General features: G+C 35.4%; 2 protein-coding genes across 6 annotated transcripts in view; one reads left to right on the top strand and one right to left on the bottom strand.

Moving 5' to 3' along the window:
• The window catches only part of Itgb3bp (integrin beta 3 binding protein (beta3-endonexin)), a 34,824-nt gene extending 19,158 nt beyond the window's left edge, over positions 1 to 15,666 (top strand). The window contains exons 5-9 of the mRNA XM_013020501.1: positions 1,512 to 1,590; positions 2,278 to 2,371; positions 3,133 to 3,189; positions 9,035 to 9,085; positions 12,898 to 15,666. Of these exons, the coding sequence (XP_012875955.1) occupies positions 1,512 to 1,590; positions 2,278 to 2,371; positions 3,133 to 3,189; positions 9,035 to 9,085; positions 12,898 to 12,905 (289 nt within the window). The 3' untranslated portion in view covers positions 12,906 to 15,666. The remainder of the gene's footprint in view (positions 1 to 1,511; positions 1,591 to 2,277; positions 2,372 to 3,132; positions 3,190 to 9,034; positions 9,086 to 12,897) is intronic.
• A 1,375-nt stretch (positions 15,667 to 17,041) lies between these two features.
• Alg6 (ALG6, alpha-1,3-glucosyltransferase) overlaps positions 17,042 to 24,096 on the bottom strand; it is a 42,308-nt gene continuing 35,253 nt past the window's right edge. For 3 of the 5 annotated variants that reach the window (XM_013020643.1, XM_013020644.1, XM_013020645.1), the window contains 2 exons: positions 23,804 to 24,002; positions 17,042 to 17,467 (listed from right to left, as the gene is read on the bottom strand). In XM_013020643.1, coding sequence (XP_012876097.1) covers positions 17,270 to 17,467; positions 23,804 to 24,002 — 397 coding nt within the window. In that variant the 3' untranslated portion in view covers positions 17,042 to 17,269. The remainder of the gene's footprint in view (positions 17,468 to 23,803; positions 24,003 to 24,096) is intronic. The other 2 variants (XM_013020646.1, XM_013020647.1) reach the window with 2 other exon arrangements.

Genomic DNA, 24,096 nt, shown 5'->3' with positions numbered 1-24,096 from the left:
TTCCTTCCTTCCTTCCTCCCTTCCTCTCTTCCTCTCTCTCCTTCTCTCTCTGACTCAAAAAGATGTTTGTACACCAGTATACACTTTAGCATACTTCACAATACCCAATAGGTGCAAACAACCCAAATGTTTCTCCACAGATGAATGGATAGGCAAAAAGTGATATATACGTGAAACTGAATATTATTTGTCATAAAAGGGAAATTAGTTTTGATACATGCTGCACATTGGATGAACCTTGAAAACAGGACTCAGTGAAACAAGCCAGACAGATAAGGCCAAGTATTCTAAGGTTGCAATTATATGTAGTATCTAGGAGAGGTGAATTTAAAGAGACAAAAAGTAGGTTATATATTTTTCAGATGCTAGTTGGGCTATGGCACAGGGAATCAAGCAATCTTAATGGTTAAAATTTCTGTTTTAGCTATAGATTGTGGTGGTGGTTGCACAACATTATCAATCTACTTACCATGTTTCAAATGACAAATTTTGTTATATCTTAACCACAAAAGTATTTTAAATTGAAAAATTAAAGGATACCCCAAAAACCTACCCAAGGAAGTCCATGAACATATAATAGACCTAAAAACAGTGGGGACATGTTTTGGACAAGGAGTGTTTTTACATTGTCTATAGATTTTTTTTTTAAATGACCAGTCTTCTGATGTATAGGAAAGTTACCAGAAATACATATTTCTAGTCTAGATAAATTGCTGATATTATAGCTCTTTCATGGATATAGCCTAGTAACTTGTATTTTCTATACTCTCAATAAGGATGCCATTCCTACACTTTTGTAAATATTGTATAATGGTTTAAAAACATGGGTCAGACATACTTAAGTTCACATTTTGACTGTTACAAGTCCTGGATAATGAAATAATTTTTTTGTCTTCAGTTTCCATACCTGTAAAATAGAAATGATTTTTACCACAAAGTTGTTTTTAAAATTTAAATAAAGATTGCAAAGTAACAAGTACAATACCTTTAGTTGAGAAAAATGCTTTAAAATATTAGCAGCATATTATCATTATCATTTAGTTTTTTTATTTGAATATTCTGTGACTTTTTTTTTTTTTTGGTTAATCATGGGGCTGGAACTCAAGGCCTGGGCACTGTCCCTGAGCTCTTTTGCTCAAGGGTAGGTAGTGGTTTACCACTTTGAGCCACAGCACCATGTCCGGTTTTTGAGTCTCTGAGTTACACTGCCTCAGTCTCGAGTGAAGTGAGCAGTGGTGTGGAGCTATAGAGAAGTAACAAGCCAGCAATGTCTTCTTTCTCACTCAGTGGGGAATGAGAGAAGTGAGACTTCTGGAGATGCTTGGTCGTATATATTGTTTGCAAAGCAATGAAAAATGAAGGAGGATCATTTGCATACTTTATCATCCTGAAAAATGTCAAGAAAGGAGTGGAAAATGGAATTAAAGTTTCTAAAAGTCGAATTAAAACTCTGAAAGTGATTTGCCACATTTATAACTTTACTGAGTATTATTTTTTCCCTTCATTCCTAGATTCATGATGTTGCTATCTAAAGCTGAAAAATCATCAGAAGAAATCTTGAAGATAGTGCAAAATTTACGTAGTATACAGGTTTGCCTTTTTGTGTATAGTTTTTCATACTTCCTACCTCATTTGAAGAGTAATAGGAAATAAGTTCCAGATTAGAGATTCAATGCAAGAGTTCACAAGTGATATGTTTAGTTTACTTTTAATGAGAATGTTTTTGCTTATGTGAATATTACTGAATCATAATATATTAGTCATATCTGGCTTTTCACATTTGTAGATATGCTTAATCTTTTTAATTAATAATACTTTGGTTTTGCCTCCTGGCAACTCAGGGCCTTGTGCTTGCTAGGAAGGCACTCTACCATTTGATCCTGAGCCACAGCCACAACCCGTTTTGATGTATGGTTTTTGTTTGTTTGTTTTCCTTCCAGATAGGGCCTCATATTTTTCCTGGGGCTGGTATCAAACTCTGATCCTCCTAATGTATGATGAGTACTACCACATCTGTAATTGAGATTGTGGTCTCTCTGATGCTTAGCCGTGGCTGGTCTAGACTCATGATTCTCCCAATCACCTGAATAGCTATGAGTAATAATAATGCATTGTTTTTAGTCAGGCATTAGAAAGCTTCCAATAACCAAATTATTGAAAAAGTTAAATTCCCTAACATAAAATTTTCTCTTGTCAGTAATGTTATAGAAAACTTACTTAACAAAGGAAAAAAAAAAAGAAAACTTACTTAACTCATTTAAGATGACTTTCTTTTAGGCTTTGGAGGGAAACAGAGAGCTTGAAAATCTCATTGGCACCTTCTATACACCATGTTTCTTAAGAAGAGAAATGAAGAAAACCAAAGAACTAAGTAAGAAAATTTAATGTTTTCAACATTAGTAAATTTAAATAAATTTCTTCATTTTTCTCAAGTTTAAATTTGACAATACTATATATACACCATTACTGGAATGTGAGAGAACTACTCTTCTTTAAATAAGAAGCCATGTATCTTTTATTAGGCTATGTAACTTAGAGAATACCTCTTTTTTTTTTTTTTTTTGGCTGGTCCTGGAACTTGAACTCAGGGCCTGGGCACTGTCCTTGTGCCTCTTTGTGCTCAAGGCTAGTGCTCTACCACTTGAGCCACAGCACCACTTCTGGCTTTTTTTTCTGTTTAAGTGGTACTGAGGAATTGAACCCAAGGCTTTTGTGCATGCTAGGCAAGCACTCTACCACTAAGCCACATTCCCAACCAGTGAATACCTCTTTAATGGTAAGGAAAGGCTTATACCTTGGAAACTTCTAATAGGCTTCTCTTATGTAGACATCATTTTTAAAATATAAAATTGCATATTATTACTTATGTAATATATATAATATGGCATTTGTACTTTATATTTGATAGCTGTGGCATGTGTTACCCTTTAAATTAGGTCTTCTTATGAAGTTGTTCTACATAAGGGAAAATTATTCCATATGAATTCATTGTATTTTCCTGTGTAGCCCAAACTGGCCTCAAATTTACCATCCTCCTACCTCGGCTTCCCAAGAGCTGGGATTATAGGTATGTACCACCATATATAACTTTTCCATATTAATTCTTAACATAGGATTTCTTTTTTCTTTTAGTGACAAGAGTAACAAAACAGAAATTGTTTGAGAAGAGTTCAGTACTTCCTCACAAAGGTAGAGTTACGTTTTACTTTACATAAAGAGATGCTTTCATCCCATCTGACCAAATAAGACCAATCATCATGAGTGTATGTATCTCATGTATGTAATCTCATTTGCATTTAACAGAAGACCATGTCTAATGAAGTCAACTTCCCTGATGATTGGTTTAAATATCTTTTGAAATACAATTTTAAATATTGTCTATTTCTTTCTTCAGAGAAGTATGACCAACAATGTATTAATATACTATAATTTTAATGGAATGAATATACAAAGCATTTAAAATTATTGTAACCAGTACCCTGGAAATAATGACTTTGGATACTTGATCTGTTTGTGAAGTCATGCCTCTGACATTTTACACTATGAGCAACTACATCAGCAGTTTTTAAGTTTCTATAGGAAATATACATCTATAACTCCTAAGTGTAAGAAAGCTTAGTTCTATATATTCTATGCCAATAGTATAAAATCAAAATCTATAGTGTCCGAGAGCTAATTAGTACTAGATCCTATGTGGCTGGCATTTACCAGAATTTGAAAATAAAGGAAGAGAAAAATTCTCAAAGAAATGAATATAAAGAAATTGAACCAAAAGTATTAGTATGTCCTTCTTTTCCTCCAGGGGATACATTTGTTATCTCCTTCCTATTATCTATTTTATTTCAGTTCTTTGTGTTTATGCAAGATCAGTCTTAGAGTTGATTTCTTTTAGTTCATGCAGAATGACTTATCCATTATGAAGTTTTCCCATACAACCCAGTTTTGCATATTCATAGAGGAAAGTTTATCACTATTCATGTTTTACATTTCTAATACATTGGTTATTTGTCTTAAAAGCTTAAAAATACAATACCTTTATATAAGTATCTTTACATATTGTATATTGATATGCCTAAGCTGGATACTAGTGGCTAACACCCTTAATTGAAGCTACTCTGGAGGCTAAGATCTAAGGATCACAGTTTGAAGCTAGGCCAAGGAGACAAATCCTTGAAATTCTAATTTATGACTAACCAGGAAAAAGCCAAAACTAGAGGGGTGGCTCAAGTGGCTCTCTAGCCATCTGTGAGTAAGAAAGTAGAGTCTGAGTCTGAGGCCTCTGGAGTTCTAGCACTAGCACACACACGTGCACACACATACACAAACACACACACCACACATACACACAAACATTAATGCTTATTTTCTTTGTAATTTGTGTTTGAGCTATGTAGTTTTACTGAGTGCTTTTCCACCTCTTTTGTCTGGTTCCTACTGTGTATATTTTTAATGAGGGGATTTTTGTTGTTGTTAAAGATGATGTAAACACAACAGCACATAACACAAATTTTTTTACTAAGCTAAAAACCTTAACCTGTATCTGTTTATACATTCATTTAAAGAAAAATTTGACAGTCAAACTAATTTACTTTGTATGTTTATTATTTGAAATTAGGCTTTTGGCTTTTAATAGAAATTTCTCCATTGCCTTTTTTGTACTACACTATTATCCAGAATTGTTTTAATTTTAAAATTTTAAATGGGCTTGCACCTGTAATCCTAGCTTCTCAGGAGGCTAAGAACTGAGCATCATAGTTCCAAGCCAGTCCAGGCAGGAAGTCTATAAGACTCCTCTTTCCAAAAAAGAAAAGTGTGGCTCAAGCAGTAGAGCACTAGTCTTAAATGAAAAAGCTAAGGGATAGTGTTCAGGTCCTGAGTTCAAGTCCCAGTACTAGAACAAAAAAAAGTATAAATTTTAAAATGTTTTATGAATCTTTATAACATTAAAAAGTATATAAAATAAAAAAATGAACCCAATACTATATACTACAATTGTTTCATAAGAATTTATGAAAATAGGCCAGTTACTTGTCTCTTGAGTACGCTTCCTGCTCTTCTTTTTTTTCTTTCAAATTCCCTTAGATTCTTGTACATTTTTCCTGGATTAAAATAGACATTTGGAGGGAAATTTTACTATTTGTGCCATCAGCACTCCTTCAACTTTTTTTTAGCATTTTCATTTCAGTGCTAAGTTCCATTTACTTAGTATCACTTACAGCCCTGATTACAGACGAGTATAATTGTAAAATCAATACTCAGGTCCTGGGGACTGTCCCTGAGATTTTTTTTTTCTCTACCACTTGAGTCACAGCTTCACTTCCTGCTTTTTTGGTGGTTAATTGAAAATAAGAGCCTCATAGACTTTTTCCGCTGGGTCTAGCTTTCACTCTCAATCCTCTGATCTTAGCCTCCTGAGTAGCTAGGATTACAGGAGTGGGCCACCAGTGCCTGGCTAATGCAAGTGTTTTAGTAGACATCTGGTACACATTTTTTAAGGCTTTGTGTAACTTATTCTACAAACATTCTTTTTTTTTTTTGGTCAGTCATAGGGCTTGAACTCTAGGCCTAGGCACTGTCCCTCAGCTCTTCAGTTCAAGGCTAAGCTAGAGCTCTACCACTTAAGCCACAGCTCCACTTCCGATTTTCTGGTGGTTAATTGGAAATAAGAGTCTCATGGACTTTCCTGCCCAGACTGGCTTTTAACTGTGATCCTCAGATCTCAGCTTTCTGAGTAGCTAGGATTACAAGCGTGAGCCACCAGCACCTGGCTCTATAGACATTCTTTGCGTGCATAACAAGAGAAGCTGCACTAAAAGTTTCAGAGGTTTGAGAAGGACTGAACCTTAGAAATCAAGGTTCCTTGATATAGTAACAGAGGATCTTCTCTGCTAAGTACAAGTTTCTTAAACAAAGAAGGCTTCTTACTGAAGTAAGCCTAACTTCAGTTTCCTTAATAATATTGGCTTTATGACTATTAGGAAAAGAATCAAATGAAAAGTTCTTTTTCTGCTAGATATGGATGTGAATTTTCATAATTATTTTAAATTTGTTATGCCTATGATTTTAAATAGACAACCATTCAGTGGGCTGATACAGATGGAATATCACATTATCATCACATGGCAAGGCATGAAATTTATTTGCTTTATATAACTAACCTCTACTTAAAACAACCTGATATAGCTATTCCTTAGTCAATAAGTGGCATTTTGTAATATTTGGTACTATCATTTTTTTTGAGATTCTGAAAAATGCCACCATTGTTTGTCTATGACTAGTACTTCCAGTAAACAAAATGTTTTTGAAAAGAATGTAAGCAAAATGCAGAGTGGTTGCCAAGATATAATGTAGACACTAAGCTTCAGTCCAAAACATAGTTTATCTGTTTTGAAAATAATTGTGTAGGTTGCAGTATGCATATTTTATGAAATACAGCCATCTGAACTTTATATTGTTCAAAGAGGTTGATTGTTTCAGCTGTTTATAATAGAAAATGTTTCAGAATTTCTAGCTCGTATTAAAAGAAAAACATGTCCTTTAGTTAGCTTCCATTATAAAATTTACATGATAAAATTCATTTAAGTTACAGGATTTTAAGTTTATCATAAATGTACAGAACAAATTTTCAACCTTTTCTGTTTAAGACTATAAATGGATTACACTGCCTTTTCGTTCTAACCACAAACTGAAGTATTTTTTAAACATAAAAATGTTGTCCTTTCCCCCACTCAGTCTTGAAAAAGTATTCATCACATCAACTAAATAATTTTACTCTCAGAGGACTACTAGCCTTTCCCCCCCCCCCACATATCATAGCATTAAACAATATCTTTTTTCAAGCAGATACTTCTGTTTTACAAGCACCAAGGTTTGAAGTTCAGACACGATAAGGTTTAAAATTTTCCCCTTCAAAAAAAAAAATCCCTCTTAGCTTATAGGCGGATAATTAATTTCAGTAGCACAAATATACATTAGTGTACACTATAGTCCTCAGCTCTTACAAGGAATCAGTTCTCATTTAAATCATCCATGGGTCATACCTGACCTATTAATAAGGTTAACGTACCATCCATCATTGTTTGGGGAATACATTTCAACAACTAAAAATGCTTCTTGGGATTTGTCTAGGACTTAAGGAAAAAGGTTTATTACTTTTCACAGCTTTTTTAGTAATTTTCTTCCATGATTTAAATTTTTTATACTTTTATGAGAAGTATGATAGTTTTTAAGTAAAATCAGTAAAATAATGTTGAAACTATGTATCTGAACCCACTTAGTGGCAATTATGTGTTTAAGAGGTGTAAATAACTTGCTAGCAGCAGACATTACAAATATCCAGGTGCTCTGTATGTGCTGATGACAACAAAATTGAAAAGAAAGACTGTAATAATTCTGACTGGTTTTCTCTGCAGAAGATATTGATTATTTGTGTGTGGTGAGAGATTTGGAAAATTCAATTAAAGGAGTTGTGCAAAGGTTTCATAAATTTTCCTTCTACAGCGTGTACACAGACATTGTTGCGTATTAAATCAATGCAGCACTTCACAATATATTTTCTTTGAAACATAAAAATAAATAACATTTAAACAGTTCTGCTTACTACAGAAACAAATTTTATTTTCTGTGAAGCATTTAGTCATGTGCTATCACTGACTCATACACATTTGCCAGCTGTAACAAATTTTATAGACATTTTCCCCTGAGACATAGCTCACATACTATGAATTTTTAAATGAGCAAATGGTGAAGAAGGGATGTCAGCAATATAAAAATTGATCAGTTAAAAGATAAAAGCATAAGTAAAGAGATTTGTATGGTAGTCCTAATAGGTTTTATTAAATAAAAATACTATAAAAAGACTGTAATGAATAGACTGAATGAATGAATTGTTCTTGAGGTAGAGAAAAATTATTCTGGCACATTTATAGAAATTGGTTTTCTGTCACCTGACAGTCGAACATTTTTTTCCTTTTTTTAGCTCTTAGGCGAGTTAAAAAAAAGCCCTCCCCCCAAGTCAAATAAATTCTTTTAAGTAGCTTACATATTTTAAATACATATATAGCAAAGCAGATATTAGTAGTATTAATATAGCTAGTTAGATTGCTATGAACCTGATTTGTATAATAATAGTAGGTGATTAACCCTCTCTCAAACCTCAGAAAGGAGGGAGTTGGTCATTTTATTCATACTTCACATCATACACTTCAGCCCTGTAAAGCCTAACAGACTAGGTCTAACAGACTAGGTTTCCCTACTGGTCCTCTCTCTACTAGATTGTTCTTCCTTCTTCTCTAGCAAATTCCTGCCTGTCCTGGAAGATCAGTCTCAGATGTCCCATCCTTTGGGGAACTCTTCCCGAACTCTGCTATGTAACAGAAAAACTGCTCCATCTTCTAGACTCCTCCACTTTCTGAATATTTATAAATATATCATGATGTAATAAAATATAAAGCTCTATTTCCTTCTGGACTCCTATGGAGACTAGTCTGTACAGAATCGTCAGAAGGTCCTCGATGCAGGACAGTGAATGTGTGAATGAATGTCTTTTCTATTTAAAAGAATTACCTGGATATTTTCAAATACTTATAAATTGCTCTCTTTACCCACTTCATTAATTTACTGTTTATTTATTTCCTATTACAAACTAAGCACAGTTCTAGCCTTGGGGATGTGGTGGCAAACAGGACAGCCCTGCCCTCAGGAGTTTTGAACCCAGTGTAAATGACAAGTAATCACAGTAAAGCAGAGTATAATGACAGTGGTATTACACAGTGGAGTTATTCTGTTAGTGTACTCCTCACATTCCTTAGTAAAACAGTATAATAAGTAAGCATACATTATAATAAATGTTTTTGGCTGTTTTTTATACTTTAAAATGTACATTCTAAAATAAAACTAGCCAGGAGCCTATCAACTTCTGTTTACCATGTAAAATAAGTTTATTTTAATTTGATCTAGAGCCAGTATAGTGCATCATATAGTGTGATAAGTTACTTTGAACTGTTTTCTGAAAAAAAATTCTTTTTTCACACAGAATTATACCATCTTGACAGTTATGAATTCCTTAGAGCCATTTTAAACTCAGGTACTGTTTTCCATTTTCTAATTTAGTTTAACCTCTTTAAGTATCACTGTATTTTGTTCAGGTAGAAACTGTTTATTTAAATTATCAGATTTGGTATGTCTTTGTCTACCAAAATAGGTATATGCGCTTTGGAGCTTTGTTGAAATTATGTTCAATCCGTTCTTGTAAACAATGGGGGAAGATTAAGATTCATTAGTAAAAGGGCCTGAAATTAAGAGTCTTTAGTTTAAAAAAAAGTAGCTAAAGAGTAAGTCTGTAAAATTTGGAAATGTGCAAATTAAGTAAATAATATATATTAGTTATACCTTTTCCTCAAAATAATTTCTTGTAACCAGAACAAATCATGTTAAGAAAGCCAAGTTCAGAGAAACAAAATGGCACATGCTCTAATTTGCAGAAATTAGATCTGAAATATACTGGGATATAATAAGTTATACAGGATTCTAGATACTCACATACAGTGAAATCAAGAGTATACTCTTGGGAGAGAAACACGAAGATATAATGCCTAAATGCCTCTTCATATTCACATAAAATAATGCACATATCAAAATGAACCTCAAGATATGGAAACGAGATCTTTTTGTAATTCTGTCTTCTGTACCTTATGTATGATGTAGTCAAGTGTATATATTCAGCAGGGTTGGGAGAAGGGTACAGAATTCAAGGGCAAAAAATGTGAAAAAGTGCAGCAGTGGAGCTCACTAAACACAGATGAAAGGGACTTATACAACTCATGGGTGGAGATGGGAGGAAGGGACTGGGAGTGAGGAAACAGAAGACACTTGTACAAAAGGAAATGTACTCATTACCTGATTCAAGTTCCATGGGACTGGTGGCTCATGCCTGTAATCCTAGCTACTCAGGAGGCTGAGATCTGAGGCTAGCCCAGGCATGAAAGTCCATGAGACTCTTATCTCCAATTAAGCACAGAAAAAGCCAGAAGTAGCACTGTGCATCAAAAATAGTCGGGCTAGCCTTGAGCAAAAGGGAGCCCAGGGACCGCACTGAAGCCCAGAGTTCAAGCCTGAGAACTGGCAAAAAATAAAAATCCCTTGTGTTCAGCAATACAAAAAGATACCTTTCTAATAGCTTATTATAGCATGTACTGTAATCAGTCAGTACATCATGATGTGATGTGTTTGGTGTATCTGTAATTCAGGTTCACACTGGGAAATGACACTGTCCTAGACTTCCTGGCATCAAAATTAAAAGATTCTTATAAGCCAACTAGATATTGTCACCTATCTCCTAGAAGAAGAAAAAATAAAGCAAAATTAAAGAATTATGTTCAATTAAGAAAATTCTGGGGCTGGGAAGGTGGCTCAGTGGTAGAGCGCTTGCCTTACATGCATGAGGTCTTGGGTTCAATTCCTCAGCACCATATAAGCAGAAAAAAGAAAAAGAAAGAAAGAAAATTCCTTTGGAAATAGTGTCAGAAGTGGTCTCTTTTAGCTTAAAAAACTAGCTTTTCTTAAAATACTTGAAAGGTATCTTATAATATTATATTATATTATAATATCATTCATTGAAATATCCATTCTATTTATACAATAAATAATAATAGCTAAGACCTGTAGAGCATATTTTATGTGGCACTATTGTAAGTGCTATCTACACATCCATTTATTCTTCAGAACAACATAAGGTAGTTACAGTTATTACCTTTACTTGCTGGTGAGCAAACAGAAGTGGAGCCCACAGTGATCTTGAATTCTGTGTGATTTTCCAAACCTGAGAAGCTCAGTCTTGAAGCAGACCCTAAGTCAACAGGCTTCTAAATTTGTGAAGATCTCAGATCTGCCTTACCTGCATGGTTGCAGGTCAGCATGAGAATGAGCTTAGGAAGTACAAAGGCCCATTGGACTTTTGATAGGGAAACTGTAAAGTGGGGAAGAATGGTCTGCAAAATTAACAACGCATGGCATTAGTAAAATGTGGAATGAATGTTTCGGACATACTTTCATTGGGTCTAAGAGACAAGGCAATAACAAAAATTTCCTCTTCTTTGGGACAGAGGAGTGTAAACATTTCTCTACCATGAATACCCAATAAAGAATAAGCCTTGCTACAGAACTCACAACAGGCACAGATCACCTTTGGGTGAGGTAGCTCAGTAACTTGTTAAAGGTTCATGATTTTAAAACTAATTTTATCTGAATGTGGTCAGTACTTGGGAGGCTGAGGCAGGATGGTCTCAAGTTCAAGGCCAGCTTGTGCTACATACCAAAATCCTATTTCAAAAGATAATTATAATAATGCTAACAGTCCTAGTTATTCCATTCTACCTTATCTTTGAACGCTATCAAGATCCTCATGTTGAAAAGTTGTACTTTAAATGGGGTCGTTTTCTATTTTGTTTGGTTTTGAGACAGTCTCTTTATGAGCCCTGGCTTACCTCTATCCTCCTGCTTCAGTTTCCCAAATGCTAGAATTTTAGTATGTCACCATGTATTGCCCCAAAAAGCAATACTTTTAATGAGGTTTGTAAACAAAGTAGGCAGAGAGAATATGAACAAAAAGTATAGGAAAGCAGAATGATAGACAGTGAGATAGAGGGCATATCACTGACAATTACAATTAACTAGGCTAATATATTTATCTTTAATTTATTAAGCAGAAGTGGGCCAGTAGAGATGACTTATACAAGTAACAACTTGAAATGTTTCTGAAAGAATAATGTAAGTGCTATGAGGGATGAACACTGCTACTGTGTGCTATAGCATATATCACATCGATCCAAGTATTTCTTTTTGCTGGATGTTACATTTGTCTTGGAATCTTTTTCAACACAGTTATCTCAGCAGTCATAATCAGTTGATGAAAACTTTGCAGGGTCTGACATTACAAAAAAAGTAAGATTTGGATTAGATATTCAACACCAGCTCTACCTGCTTTAGTTACATGGCCTTAAACTAGATAATGGTTTCCCCTAAGGCTTGATTATAAACAAGACCAGACAATTTCTTTTCCTTTATTGTAATATCATCTACTATGACAAGTGTATGAATAACCTTTGAGGAAATTAGTGAAAAGCACATAGTCTATAGGAATACAGACTAGACTGAAACATAAAGTTGAAGAAAGTAGGTTGCTGACAACCAACCTTAAGACAAGAAGGAATACATGTGAAGGCCTGTTAAGAATAGTGTAGTATAAGGACCCACTTCCTTATAACTGTTATAAGGAAGGAAGGAGTGAAAGGTCCACATACCCTATGGGACACATATGCCTTCAACTGCCACCAGCTGCCTCCTTCCAAGGCTTCACTTTCACACCAAGTTCCTAATGTCAAAATAAGACAAGAACCTTTACCACCGCTAGGAGTCCCCAGAGGGACACAATGTGGAAAAGAATCTGTCAGTAAAGTCTTTTAGGGGGCAGCTGTTGGAGGAAACACCTGCTTGAAAGATCCTTAAAGCTTTCAGACGAAGGCATGTAAATGTGGTGTTTTCAGTAGGTCATGTCAGAGTATTAAAATTCTCTCAAAAGTATCTTATGTATTTTCACTTGAGATGAAGAGCCAGTGCTGTCAGAGTAATCATTCAATTGCTTATAAAGTGAATCCGACTTAAAACTCAAAACTATGCAAATGAGGATAGGAGCCAAGGCTCAAGTAATATAGCACCTGTCTAGCAAGCCCAGGGCCTTAAGTTCAAACAGTGCCAAAAAAAGCAAATGAGAGGTATCTAATTAAAAAGGTAACAGGATAATGGGTGATTAGTGATTAAGTCATTTTATATATTGTATGACAGACATTAAACTGAGAACTGATTTGTGATGATGTAATAACCATCTTTCATATTTTACAGGCACCTAGAAGAAATGTACTTTCTATGAGCAAAACTTCTGCATCTGCCTGATCATATTTAAAGGAACAGAAAAAATGTTTGTAATTAATCTGCCCAGTAAATACCAGCTCGTAGCACTAGGCAGGTGCAAGACTAGATAAAATTTCCTGCAGCTAATTTAAACTTTCTACACACACCAGTAGATAATCTCAATGTAAATAATACATTTCTTCTTGACCCTTTAATGTAACAAGCTAACACATATAAGAGGACCTTCTATTCTGTGTCACATTTCTAGATATTTGAAGTACTTGTGGATAGAATTACTAAAACATGTATGACAGTGCCTCTTTGAAAAGAGCTATATTTTTTCTAGAACACTGAATAAAATTTAATGTAAGTAAAATTAGGTACCATTTTTCCATTTGAAAGTACTTGTTCCTTATTAATTTACAGATTCTTTTTTTGAAAAAATGTATTGCAAAATACAAGACTATAGCCTCTAGCTTAGGGATGTATCTTTATTATATATATGCTAGTCTTTTTTCTGTGCTCGTAGAAAAAAACATTTTGAAAGTTTAAAAAAATTTTACACCTCATATGAAATGTGACAATGCATTTTCCAGCACAGACATTTAAATGTGAAATTATTTTTTAACTATCAACTCCCGTCAATTTTAAAGAAAAGACCTGGAGATAACATACAACCCCTTCCAATTTATTTTGAAGCATTAACTTAAGATTTCTTTTACTCTGGGTGCAGTTTGTGTTACCATCTATTTGTGCTGCTACTCACAAAGTAGAGAAGAAGGAATCAGAGTGTCCTGCCCTGTAAGTTTTTAAAACCATTACAGGGGCATATGCAGGGAAGATGCTTTCCTGTGGTGCTTGCCTTAGTGTTTGACAAAAATCAGTCTAAGATGTCTTTTAGTTCAGTGGATTATGAAAATAAAACACTGTATGAAAATCTGAAACAAAATTAACAAATTAAGGTTAAAATAACTCATTTTCCACTTAAGAATACTCTATGATACAATTCTTCTTATCAAATGTTACCAAAAACTAACTTTAGGCTATAAGCCAAAACATTTCATAAAGTAACCCATATTAGTTAGGAAACAAAGGGTTAAGTTGTAGATTGCTTTCATATGTAATCCAAGTTATGCAGGCATGTGCTTAATGCTATTAAACCAGTTACTGTGTGTTTGACCTCTTGATATACTAAGCTTTTGCCTTTCACAACAGCTGGGTCTGCTAAGAATCATTTCCCAGTTCTCTTCATTGTAGATCAGATGACTCTCGCTTTATCACCCTTGGAGGCCGCATGAAGGACAAAGCAGAAAGATACACACACAAAACTAATGTTTATGTGGGGGGAGGGGAATGGGAGACATACTTGGCCCTGATCTTCCAATGAACATAACAGAAGAGAGACCAATTGAGACTTGAAACCACTGTATTATTCTAACCATTATTTAGTTATAATCTATCCACCTCCTGTTCCCTTCCTATTGAACAGTCTCCTTTGGCTGCTCTGACTTTTGTAAATATTTCATTCACTTAGTTATGGTTTATCATTTGGACAGAATGCTACATCGGGGATTCTTCTCCCCTCCTTAAGACCTCAAGGGAAAATGATTTCTATATACTTCGTATATGATATATGAACATACACTCTATTCTCTTCATTGCTTTAAGAAGCAACCCAAGTGTATCAACAATGGAGAAATCTTCATTTCTCAGAAATGTTTCTGCCCTCTAAAATGTACTTCAAAGTAACATTAGGAGGGTTCATTTTTTTTTTGGCAGGTATGTTAGACAAGGAAGTAAGATATTTTCCTATCTTTTGCATAACCTAGCTGTTTATTAAAGCACCCATCCCTATGATTTTGAATTTAGCTATGAGAAATGCTCTGTAATTGGCTACTCCTGTGGTCCTAATGTATCACTGGGTATTTCTGCTATTTTGGAACCTAGCTACACCAAGTTCAAAGTACATTCTTAAACTGGTTTCTAGTAAATATAAGCAGTATTTATACTATTACAAGTTTCCTTAAGGATTACAGTGTTATTCAGTATTAGAGTGAATCCATCTGAAAAATGGATTCTTACAGAATTTACTTATAAGATACCTTGGATGTTGGTAATTACTTTTAAAGTTTCTCTAATTACCTAGAAATTGGTAACTTCACCTTCACTAATTTAAATTAATATTGTGTTAAATTCCAGTATACTACAAAATTTAAAATAGTATGAATGAAGTTTTACCAGCCAGCCAAGATACTGACATTTGGGCACAGTGATTACAGATGGCGACCATGGACAGCGCTGCTGATTCGGCAGTGGCTCAAGGCTGCTGTGCTATGCTGTGCTGTGCTGTCCTATGCTGTGCTGACCTGCTTGAGTCTTTATGAACATTTGCTTTGAGAAAGAAATACTTCTCAATTGTTTTCTTCATCTAAACTGGCTTTTCTTTATCTCACTGAGAAACAGGTAACTTCTTAAATCAGCCTTTAGCTGACCATGTCCAAAATGTACGTGTATGTGTGTATGGTTGGAATTGCACCATTTTACATTATAACACCATTTAGTATACTTTAGTGGCTACTTTATACAAGATATATATTCATTACATAATAGTTAATGATGAAAATGACATTATTGTATCAGACTAAGAATGTTGTAATATGAGAAACTAAAAAGTAGATGTTCTACATGAAGACTGAAATAAAGACTTGTTTTTGCTAACAAAAAGTGATACTGTATTAACAGAACAAAAGTAACCTGAAACATAATTTGAATCACTATCTATGACACTGGTAATATTGATTATAACAAAAAGGATGAAATATTTTTTTTCCGGTAAGTCATGGGGCTTGAACTTGGGGCCTGAATGCTATCCCTAAGCTCTTTTGCTCAAAGCTAGTCCTGTACCATTTTGAGCCACTGTGCCACTTACGTTTTCTGGTGATTAGTTGGAGACAATGCTTGATAGGAAATGTACTCATTACCTTACTTATGTAACTGTAACCCCCTCTGTAACTATTTTTACAGGGAAAAAGAAAAAAAAAAAAAGTCTTATGGACTTTCCTGCCCAGGCTGGCTTCAAACCAAAATCCTCAGATCTCAGCATTGTGAGTAGCTAGGATCATAGGTATGAGCCTCCAATGCCCAGTGGATAAAATATTTATACACCAGTTTAAACAGTTTGATTCTGGAAGGATAGAACTAGTAATTACAATTAATAAAGAACTTTAGCAGGCTCTTGCTGGTTTACACCTGTAATACAATTCAGGAAGCTGAGCTCTGAGGATTGTGGTTCCAAAAAAAATTATTTAGACCACTTAATTTAAATTGAGAAAAAATGATTTATGGATGCAGATATACCTTTATTCTTAGAAAAAAACAAGAATCCATTTAATCTACTTTGCTTTGTTTAAACATTCATGTTTACATATCTAATCAATGAGAGTCAAATTTCAAGCTGCTTAATTTACCTTCTCAGTAATTAAAAAGATTATCCCAAATTTGCCAGGCACTGGCAGACTGACACCTGTAATCTTAGTCACTCTGAAGATCACAGTTTGAAGCCAGTCCAGGCAGGAAAGACTGTAAGACTCTTAAGTCCAAGTAAGCACCAAAGAAACAGAAGTGGTTCAAGAAATAAGAGTGCTACTCTTGAGCAAGAAACCTCAAGGACAGTGCCCAGACCTTGAATTCAAGCCCCAAGGCTGACACAAAAAACAAATAGGCCAAATTTATTTTCCTGAAATAATTACTGCACAATAAAGTATACATTACTTATATACTAAAATGTAAAGGAAACTTGAATATTAAAATTTGTGATTTTCTTTAAAAAAGAGCATTGTAATTGCAAATTTTAACATAAGCTTTATAGCATTCATTTCCCAAGAAAATACTGGGAGTAAGAATATTATTCTCATATTTTACCACTTAAATACTGTGAATACTGGGCGCCGAAGGTTCACACTTGTAATCCTAGCTCCTCAGGTGGCTGGGATCTGAAGATTGCAATTCAAAGCCAGCCCAGTCAGGAAAGTCAGTGAGACTCTTATCTCCAATAAACCACCAACAAACTGGAAGTGGTGCCATGGCTCAAGTGGAAGAGCCTTTGCCTTAAGCTCAAGAGCTGAGGGACAGTGCCCAAACAGAGTGCAAGCCCCACAACCGACAAAAAAAAAAAAAAAAAGCTGTGACTATTAAAGTACAATATATGTTGGCCAAGTAATACTTGATCTTTGGTCCCATTATGCATTTATTTTGTGCACACACAAAAAAAGCTTTTCACCCTTTTCTATGATTCCATGATTCTCAAAATGATCATTTCATTTATATATATAACAAAAAGTTCACATTTGTTTGGGAATAAAGATTAGTTGATTTTCTTCTGACTTCTTCCATGTTTAGAATCCCACATGATTATAATGTTAAAGTATAACAAGAAAAACAGGAAGTTCATGCAGGATATAAAACACACCAATACAGAAAATAAATCTGGCAATTTCTGAGGAGGATCCAGTGAGACGGTCATCAATGTCAGAAGGAGCATAGTGATTACTGAAGTAAGAAACTAGGAGAGAAAAAAAAATATTTAGTATAGAAGGCAAAACGAATGTACTGCTAACATTGGTTTGTAGTTATTGTAGATTTAAGGAGAAGTAAGAGTCCAGTCTCTTCAGCAGATGGATCTCAACTCGGGCTTCATGTTAGAATCATCAAAGAATTAAAAATACCTCCATGATGGAAGTAGAGATGTGGCTCAAATGGAAAAAATACCACTCCTGAGTGGAAAAGCCAAGGTAGATCTTTGTACTTGTTAGGGGCAAAGCTTTCCAAGTAGTTTCCCTGTGTTAATAGGTAGGTGGGAGAACCTGTCTAATACCTCAAACTACCAAGGCATTAAAAGGAAGTATTTGGGACACTGAGTAAACTTGGGATATATAGCTACACCCTATCTCAAAAATAAAAAGGCTATGTATCTCAAAAATAAAAAGGCTATGTGGCTCCAGCCCATAATCCTAGCTACTTGGGAGACAGAGATAAGGGATCATGAATATTCTTACAGTAGTATAGTAGTTCTTTAACACTCCCTGGCTTTTCATTGTCTAATATATTGATATATTCCATAGTATGTGGTAACTCAACCATCTCTTGGATAACCAAGAGGTACTAATGTTTTTCTTGTTCCAAATAAAGACAAAAGACAACAACTATGTAAAAGCCAGGGCATCTAGTCCATACCAGTGGCTCATGCCTATAATCCCAGCTACTCAGGAGGCTGAGACCTGGAAGATCATATTTGAAGTCAGCCACGGCAGAAAAGTCAGAAAGATTGCATCTCCAGTTAACCAATGTCAATCTGGAAGCATGCCTCAAGTGGAAGAGTGCCAGTCAAGCAAACAAGCTGAGCCAGAGCACAAGGTCCTAATTTCAATCTCTATAATAGAAAAGAAAAAAAGCCAGGACATCTTTTCATAGTTGGAGATTCAGCTAGCTTCTTTTGGGTCTCTTCTTAAGTTTCATCCTTATGAATGGTGAATGTAGGCTGTTAACTGTTTTTCAAGGGAAATCAGTAGTGATATGCTCATGATTTATTGGAATATCCAATAAAAGATAATTTGTCACATCTTTGACCTCTGCTGCAGCACAGTGATGGGCCCTCAATACGTGCCAGTAAGCTTAGATTTGAGGCTGCTGGCAGGAAGAATCTGCCCCAATCTTAAGAGAGAAAATCTCACCTACTTAACAAAGGCATATAGAACTTAAAGTAGACAGGATCCAAGAAATACTTCTAGAAAACACTGGACTTAAGAAACAAGGAATCAACTTTAAATGCAGCAAAACCAATTGAGGAGCTATATTACAACAGAAAGAAGATCAGAATCACTACAGATTTCCCCACACAAACTCTCAATACAAGGAGAGCCTGGAATGGTATACTTCAAATCCTGAAGATCAACAACTGCCAATCCAAACTGATGAGCCTAGCAAAACTATCATTTACAATTTAATTATTTTGTCATCCTAGACAAAAATTAAAGGAATTCATGAACACTAAACCAGAACTGCAAAACATACTAAAGGGAAGCATACATCACTTAATACAATTTTTCCAAGTCTTTCCATTTCCTAACAAATGGGGCAGCGTCATTCTTTCTGATAGGGCATAGGTCATAGGGGAGCTGTATGTGTAGTCTTTTGAGGAACCTCCATACTGCTTTCCAAAGTGGTTTGACAAGTTTATACTCCCACCAATAATGCAGTAGGATTCTAAAGGGAAGCATACAATCTGAAGAAAAGAAAGTCAAAGAAACACATCAGATAAAAATCACTAGATGGGCTGGAAAGGTGGCTCAGTGGTAGAGCGCTTGCCTTGCATGCCTGAGGCCCTGGGTTCGATTCCTCAGCACCACATAAGCAAAAAGAAAAAAGCCGGAAGTGGCGCTGTGGCTCAAGTGGTAGAGTGCTAGCCTTGAGCTGAAGAGCTGAGGGACAGCACCCAGGCCCAGAATTCAGGCCCCACGACCAGACCCCCCCCCAAAAAAAAAAATCACTAGAGGACTAGTAAGCAGTTAAAGAAGCAAAATACAGGAAATCAAGAAAATGGCAGGAAACATGACACACCTCCCCATAATAACCTTAAACATTAACGGACTCAATTCCCCAATTAAAAGAAGTAAAGCAGATTGGATCAAAAAACAAGATCATCCATTTGTTGTTTCCAAGAGACCCATCTCACAGTCAAAGACAATAATAAATTGCTTTCATGCAAATGCATTCTGCAGGAAGACAAGAATGGCCACATTGGTATCTGATAGAATAGACTTCATTAAAATCACTATGAAGAGACAAGGAATGTTATTACATATTAACAAAGGGAATGATCCAAGAAGAGGAAATCACAGTAGTATTTATGTACCCAAACAATGGGTACATTAAATACATTAAATATTTTTGAACTTAAGAACATGATAGACCCCCAACACAATAATAGAGGGAGATTTTAATATTCCGCTCTCACCAAAGGACTGTCAACCAAACACCAATACTCCTCTAGCTTTTTCATGAAATAGAAACAGAAGGAACAAATGAAACTAGTATCATACTCACCTCAAAACTGGGTAAGGATCCAACAAAAAATGAGAACTATAGATCCATTTTTCTAATGAACACAAATGCAAAACTCTTCAATAAAATACTAACCAACAGAATCCAGAAACAAAAAATCATAAATTATGACCAAGTAGGCTTCATCCCACAGATGCAAGGCTGGTTTAACATATACAAATCAGTAAATGTAATTCATGTCAGCAGAGCCAAAGATAAGAACCACATGATCATCTCAACAGATGCAGAAAAAGCCTTCAACAAAATACAACATCCATGTTCAAAGCTCTGGAGAAGCTAGGAATATAAGGAACATTCCTCAAAATAATACGGACTATATATGACAGACCAACAGCCAACATCATACTGAATGGGGAAAAACTAAAACTATTTCCCCTAATATCAGGAACAAGGCAAGTATGTTCACTCTCTCTACTCTTTTTAATAGAGTTCTGGAATTCCTAGCCAGAGCAATAAGGCAAGAAAAGGTCATAAAAGAGACTCACATACGGAAAGAAGAAATCAAACTATCCCTATTTGCAAATGACTTGATCTTATACCTAAAGGACCAAAAAACTCTACCCCCAAGCTCCTAGAGCTGTTCAACCATTTTGGCAAAGTAGCAAGATACAAAATTAACCCACAAAAGTCAGTAGCCTTTCCATATGCTAACAATGAAAAAGCAGAAATGAAAATCATGAAAAAAAACTCCATTTGCAATAGCCTCAAAAAAAAAAAAAAGTCATAGAAGTTAACCTAACCAGAAACATATAAGATCTTTATAGTAGGGGATGGGAATGTGGCTTAGTGGTAGAATGCTTGCCTAGCAGTACCAAATAAACTGAAAAAGCCAGAAGTGGTGCTGTGGCTCAAGTGGTAAGAGTGCTAGCTTTGAGTACAGAGAGGCTCAGTGACAGAGCCCAGGCCCTGAGTTCAAGCCCTAGGACTAAGGGGGAGAGGGGAGAGATCTTTATAGTGAAAACTCTAAAAATCTGAAGAAAGAAATCAAAGAGGGCACCAAGAAATGAAAAGACCTTCCATATTCATGTATAGGTAGAATCAATATTATGAAAATGCCATACTGCCGAAAATTATATACAAATTCAATGTAATCCCCATCAAAATCACAATGAAGTTCTTTATGGGAAAACAAAAGACCTAGAATAGCCAAAGGAATTCTAGGCAAAAAAAGGGAATGTGAGTGGTATCACAATACCAGGCCTCAGACTCTACTACAGAGCCATATTAACAAAAACAGCTTGGTATTGGCACAAAAAGATTAGATTAGAAGAGTCAGAAATAAAACCATACACTTAAAGTTATCTGATATGTGATAAGTGAGCCAAAGACACACAGTAGAAAAAAAATAGCCTGTTTAATAACTAGTGTTGGGGAAACTGGGCATCCATATGCAGAAAACTAAAAGTGGATCCTTGTTTGTCATCATACATTAATATCAATTCAAAGTGGTCAAAGACCTCAATGTCTAGAAGAAACATTAGAACTTACAGGTATAGGTAAAAATTTCTTGAATAGAGTCCCAGGGACACAAGAGGAGAGAGACTTGAAAGTGGAACCACAATAAAACGATAAGTTTCTGCACAGCTAAGGACATAATTACTAAACTAGAAGGACTGCCAACCAATTGGGAAAAGATCTTTACCAGCAATATATCAGACAAAGGTGTAATATCCAATATATCCAATATATCCCAACCAATTGGGAAAAGATCTTTACCAGCAATATATCAGACAAAGGTGTAATATCCAATATATACAAGGAGCTCAAGAGGCCAACCCCTACCCAAACCTAATAAACCAATCACTAAATGGGCAAGGGAGCTAGGGAGAGATTTCTCAGATGAGGTAAGAATGGCAATGAAATACTTGAAGAAATGATCATCATCCCTGGCCATAAAAGAAATGCAAATCAAAACAACTGAATTCCATCTCATTCCACTAAGACTGGCCAATATTGTTGGTTGGGATGTGGGGAAAAAGGTACCCTTCTGCACTGTTAGTGGGAATGTAAACTAGTATAACCACTTTGGACATTAGTCTGGAGGTTCCTCAAAAAAAAAACAAACATAGACCTTCCCTACAACCCAGCCATACCACTCCTGGGCATCTACCCTCACATCATGAGCCAGTATATGATAAAGACACCTGCACATTCATGTTCACTGCTGCACTAGTCCCAATAGCCAAGATAAGGAAACAGCCCAGATGCTCCACCATAGATGACTAGATCCAAAAATGGAACTTGACACAGCCTTTAGAAAGAACAAAACGTCATTTGCAGGAAAATGGATAGAACTAGAACAAATCATGTTAAGTGAGGTAAGGTAAGCTCAGAGAAACAAACAGCACATTTTCTCTGATATGCAGAAATTAGATCTACAATGCACTAGAATGTGACAAATTATACAGATTATACAGATTTCTAGATACTCACACACAGCAAGGCCAAGGAGGTTGTTAAAGTAGTGCAGGCACTGTGGGCATGAAGGACCAGAGACACCAAGAGATATAGCAAGCAGCCTGCCCCAAAATTTCTGAAAATGCTAAAAATATAATTACTCTAAGACCCAGCAATTCTACTCCTAGATATATATTCAAGGAAAATGAAAACACTATGAGCTCAATACTTTGAACACAAACATTCATAACAGTATTATTTATAATAGCCAAAACAGCCTAATGTCCTTTGAAAAACAAAATATGGTATGTTTGTATAATAGAATATAATCTGGCAAAAAAAAGGAATTTAGGTATTGATACATACTGTGATATGGATGAATTCCAAAAACAGACTAAGTGAAAGAAATGACTCATAAAATGCCTCCTTTTGTGTGAATCCCTATCAAGGACCTTATTGTATATTGTGTCCTACCCCAAATTTCAAAAATTGAAACCCTAGCCCCCTATGTGATTATATCTGGACTTAGGGCTTTTAGAAAATCAACTATGGCTGGGTACTGGTGGCTTACATCTGTAATCCTAGCTACTCAGGAGGCTGAGATCTGAGTATTGCAGTTCAAAGCCAGCCTGGGCAGGAAAGGCCATGAGACTCTTCTCTCCAATAAACTACCAGAAAACCAGAAGTGGCACTGTGGCTCAAGTGGTAAAGTGCTCACCTTGAGCTGAAGAGCTGAGGGATGGTGCTCAAGCCCAGAGTTCAAACCCCATGACAAAAAAAAAAAAAAAAAAAGTCAGCAATGGAGATAACTGAGGCCCTTAACCAATAGCACTGGGATCTAAAAGGAAGATACTGGATGTCTCCATGTGATCACAAAAGTAGATTCTGTGTGAGAACATAGCATGAAAGTGGCCATTTATCAACAAGAAGAATGGCCTCACCTAAAACCAACCCTGCCAACACCATGTTCTGGACTCTAGCCTCCAGAACTGTGAGGGAATAAATTTCTGTTCAAGCCACTCAATCTGTGGTATTTGGTTATGGCAGCCTGAGTTATCTTTGACATTCCACTTATAGGACGTATCCAGAATAGACAAATCTATAGACAAAGAAAGTAGATTAATACTTCTAAGGCTGGGGGTTAGGATGAAAAGTATGAGAGATGACTGCTAATGGATCCAGGAAGGGTTCCTTTCTGTGGTACTGAAATAAGATTACAGTGATAGTTATACAAATATGTGTCCATACTAAAAGTCACTAATAATATACACATTAAATGAGTGGATTGCATGAATAGTATCTCCAAAAGCTATAGAAGACATCAGTAATTTTTTTAAAAATAGGCATGCTAGAAAATGTATCATTCCTTAAAACAACTTACCAAATATCGTATTAGTTTGGGAAGAAATGTAAAACGAGGAAGATACCGCCTTACAGAAATGCAGAAAGATTTCAACTTCAGTTCTTCTTCTGAAGTCTTTCCAAATACTGGAAAGAAAGTTGTACAGGCTACAAAAAATGCCATCACTGTCACAACTGAAGGCATTAGGAGTTCATCCTTTAGTAGAAGAGGTAGCATACTGTAAACAGGAAAACCATCAAAACAAAATCATCAATTCAAATCACCACTTTGTAAAAAGTTTTATGTGTTTATAAAAATAAAGAAAATGGCCG

Source organism: Dipodomys ordii, unplaced genomic scaffold (assembly GCF_000151885.1).
Source record: "Dipodomys ordii isolate 6190 unplaced genomic scaffold, Dord_2.0 Scaffold51, whole genome shotgun sequence".
Classification (NCBI taxonomy): Eukaryota; Metazoa; Chordata; class Mammalia; order Rodentia; family Heteromyidae; genus Dipodomys; species Dipodomys ordii.
The sequence above is the reverse complement of the archived record's forward strand: the minus strand, read 5'-3'. Positions and strand labels throughout refer to the sequence as shown.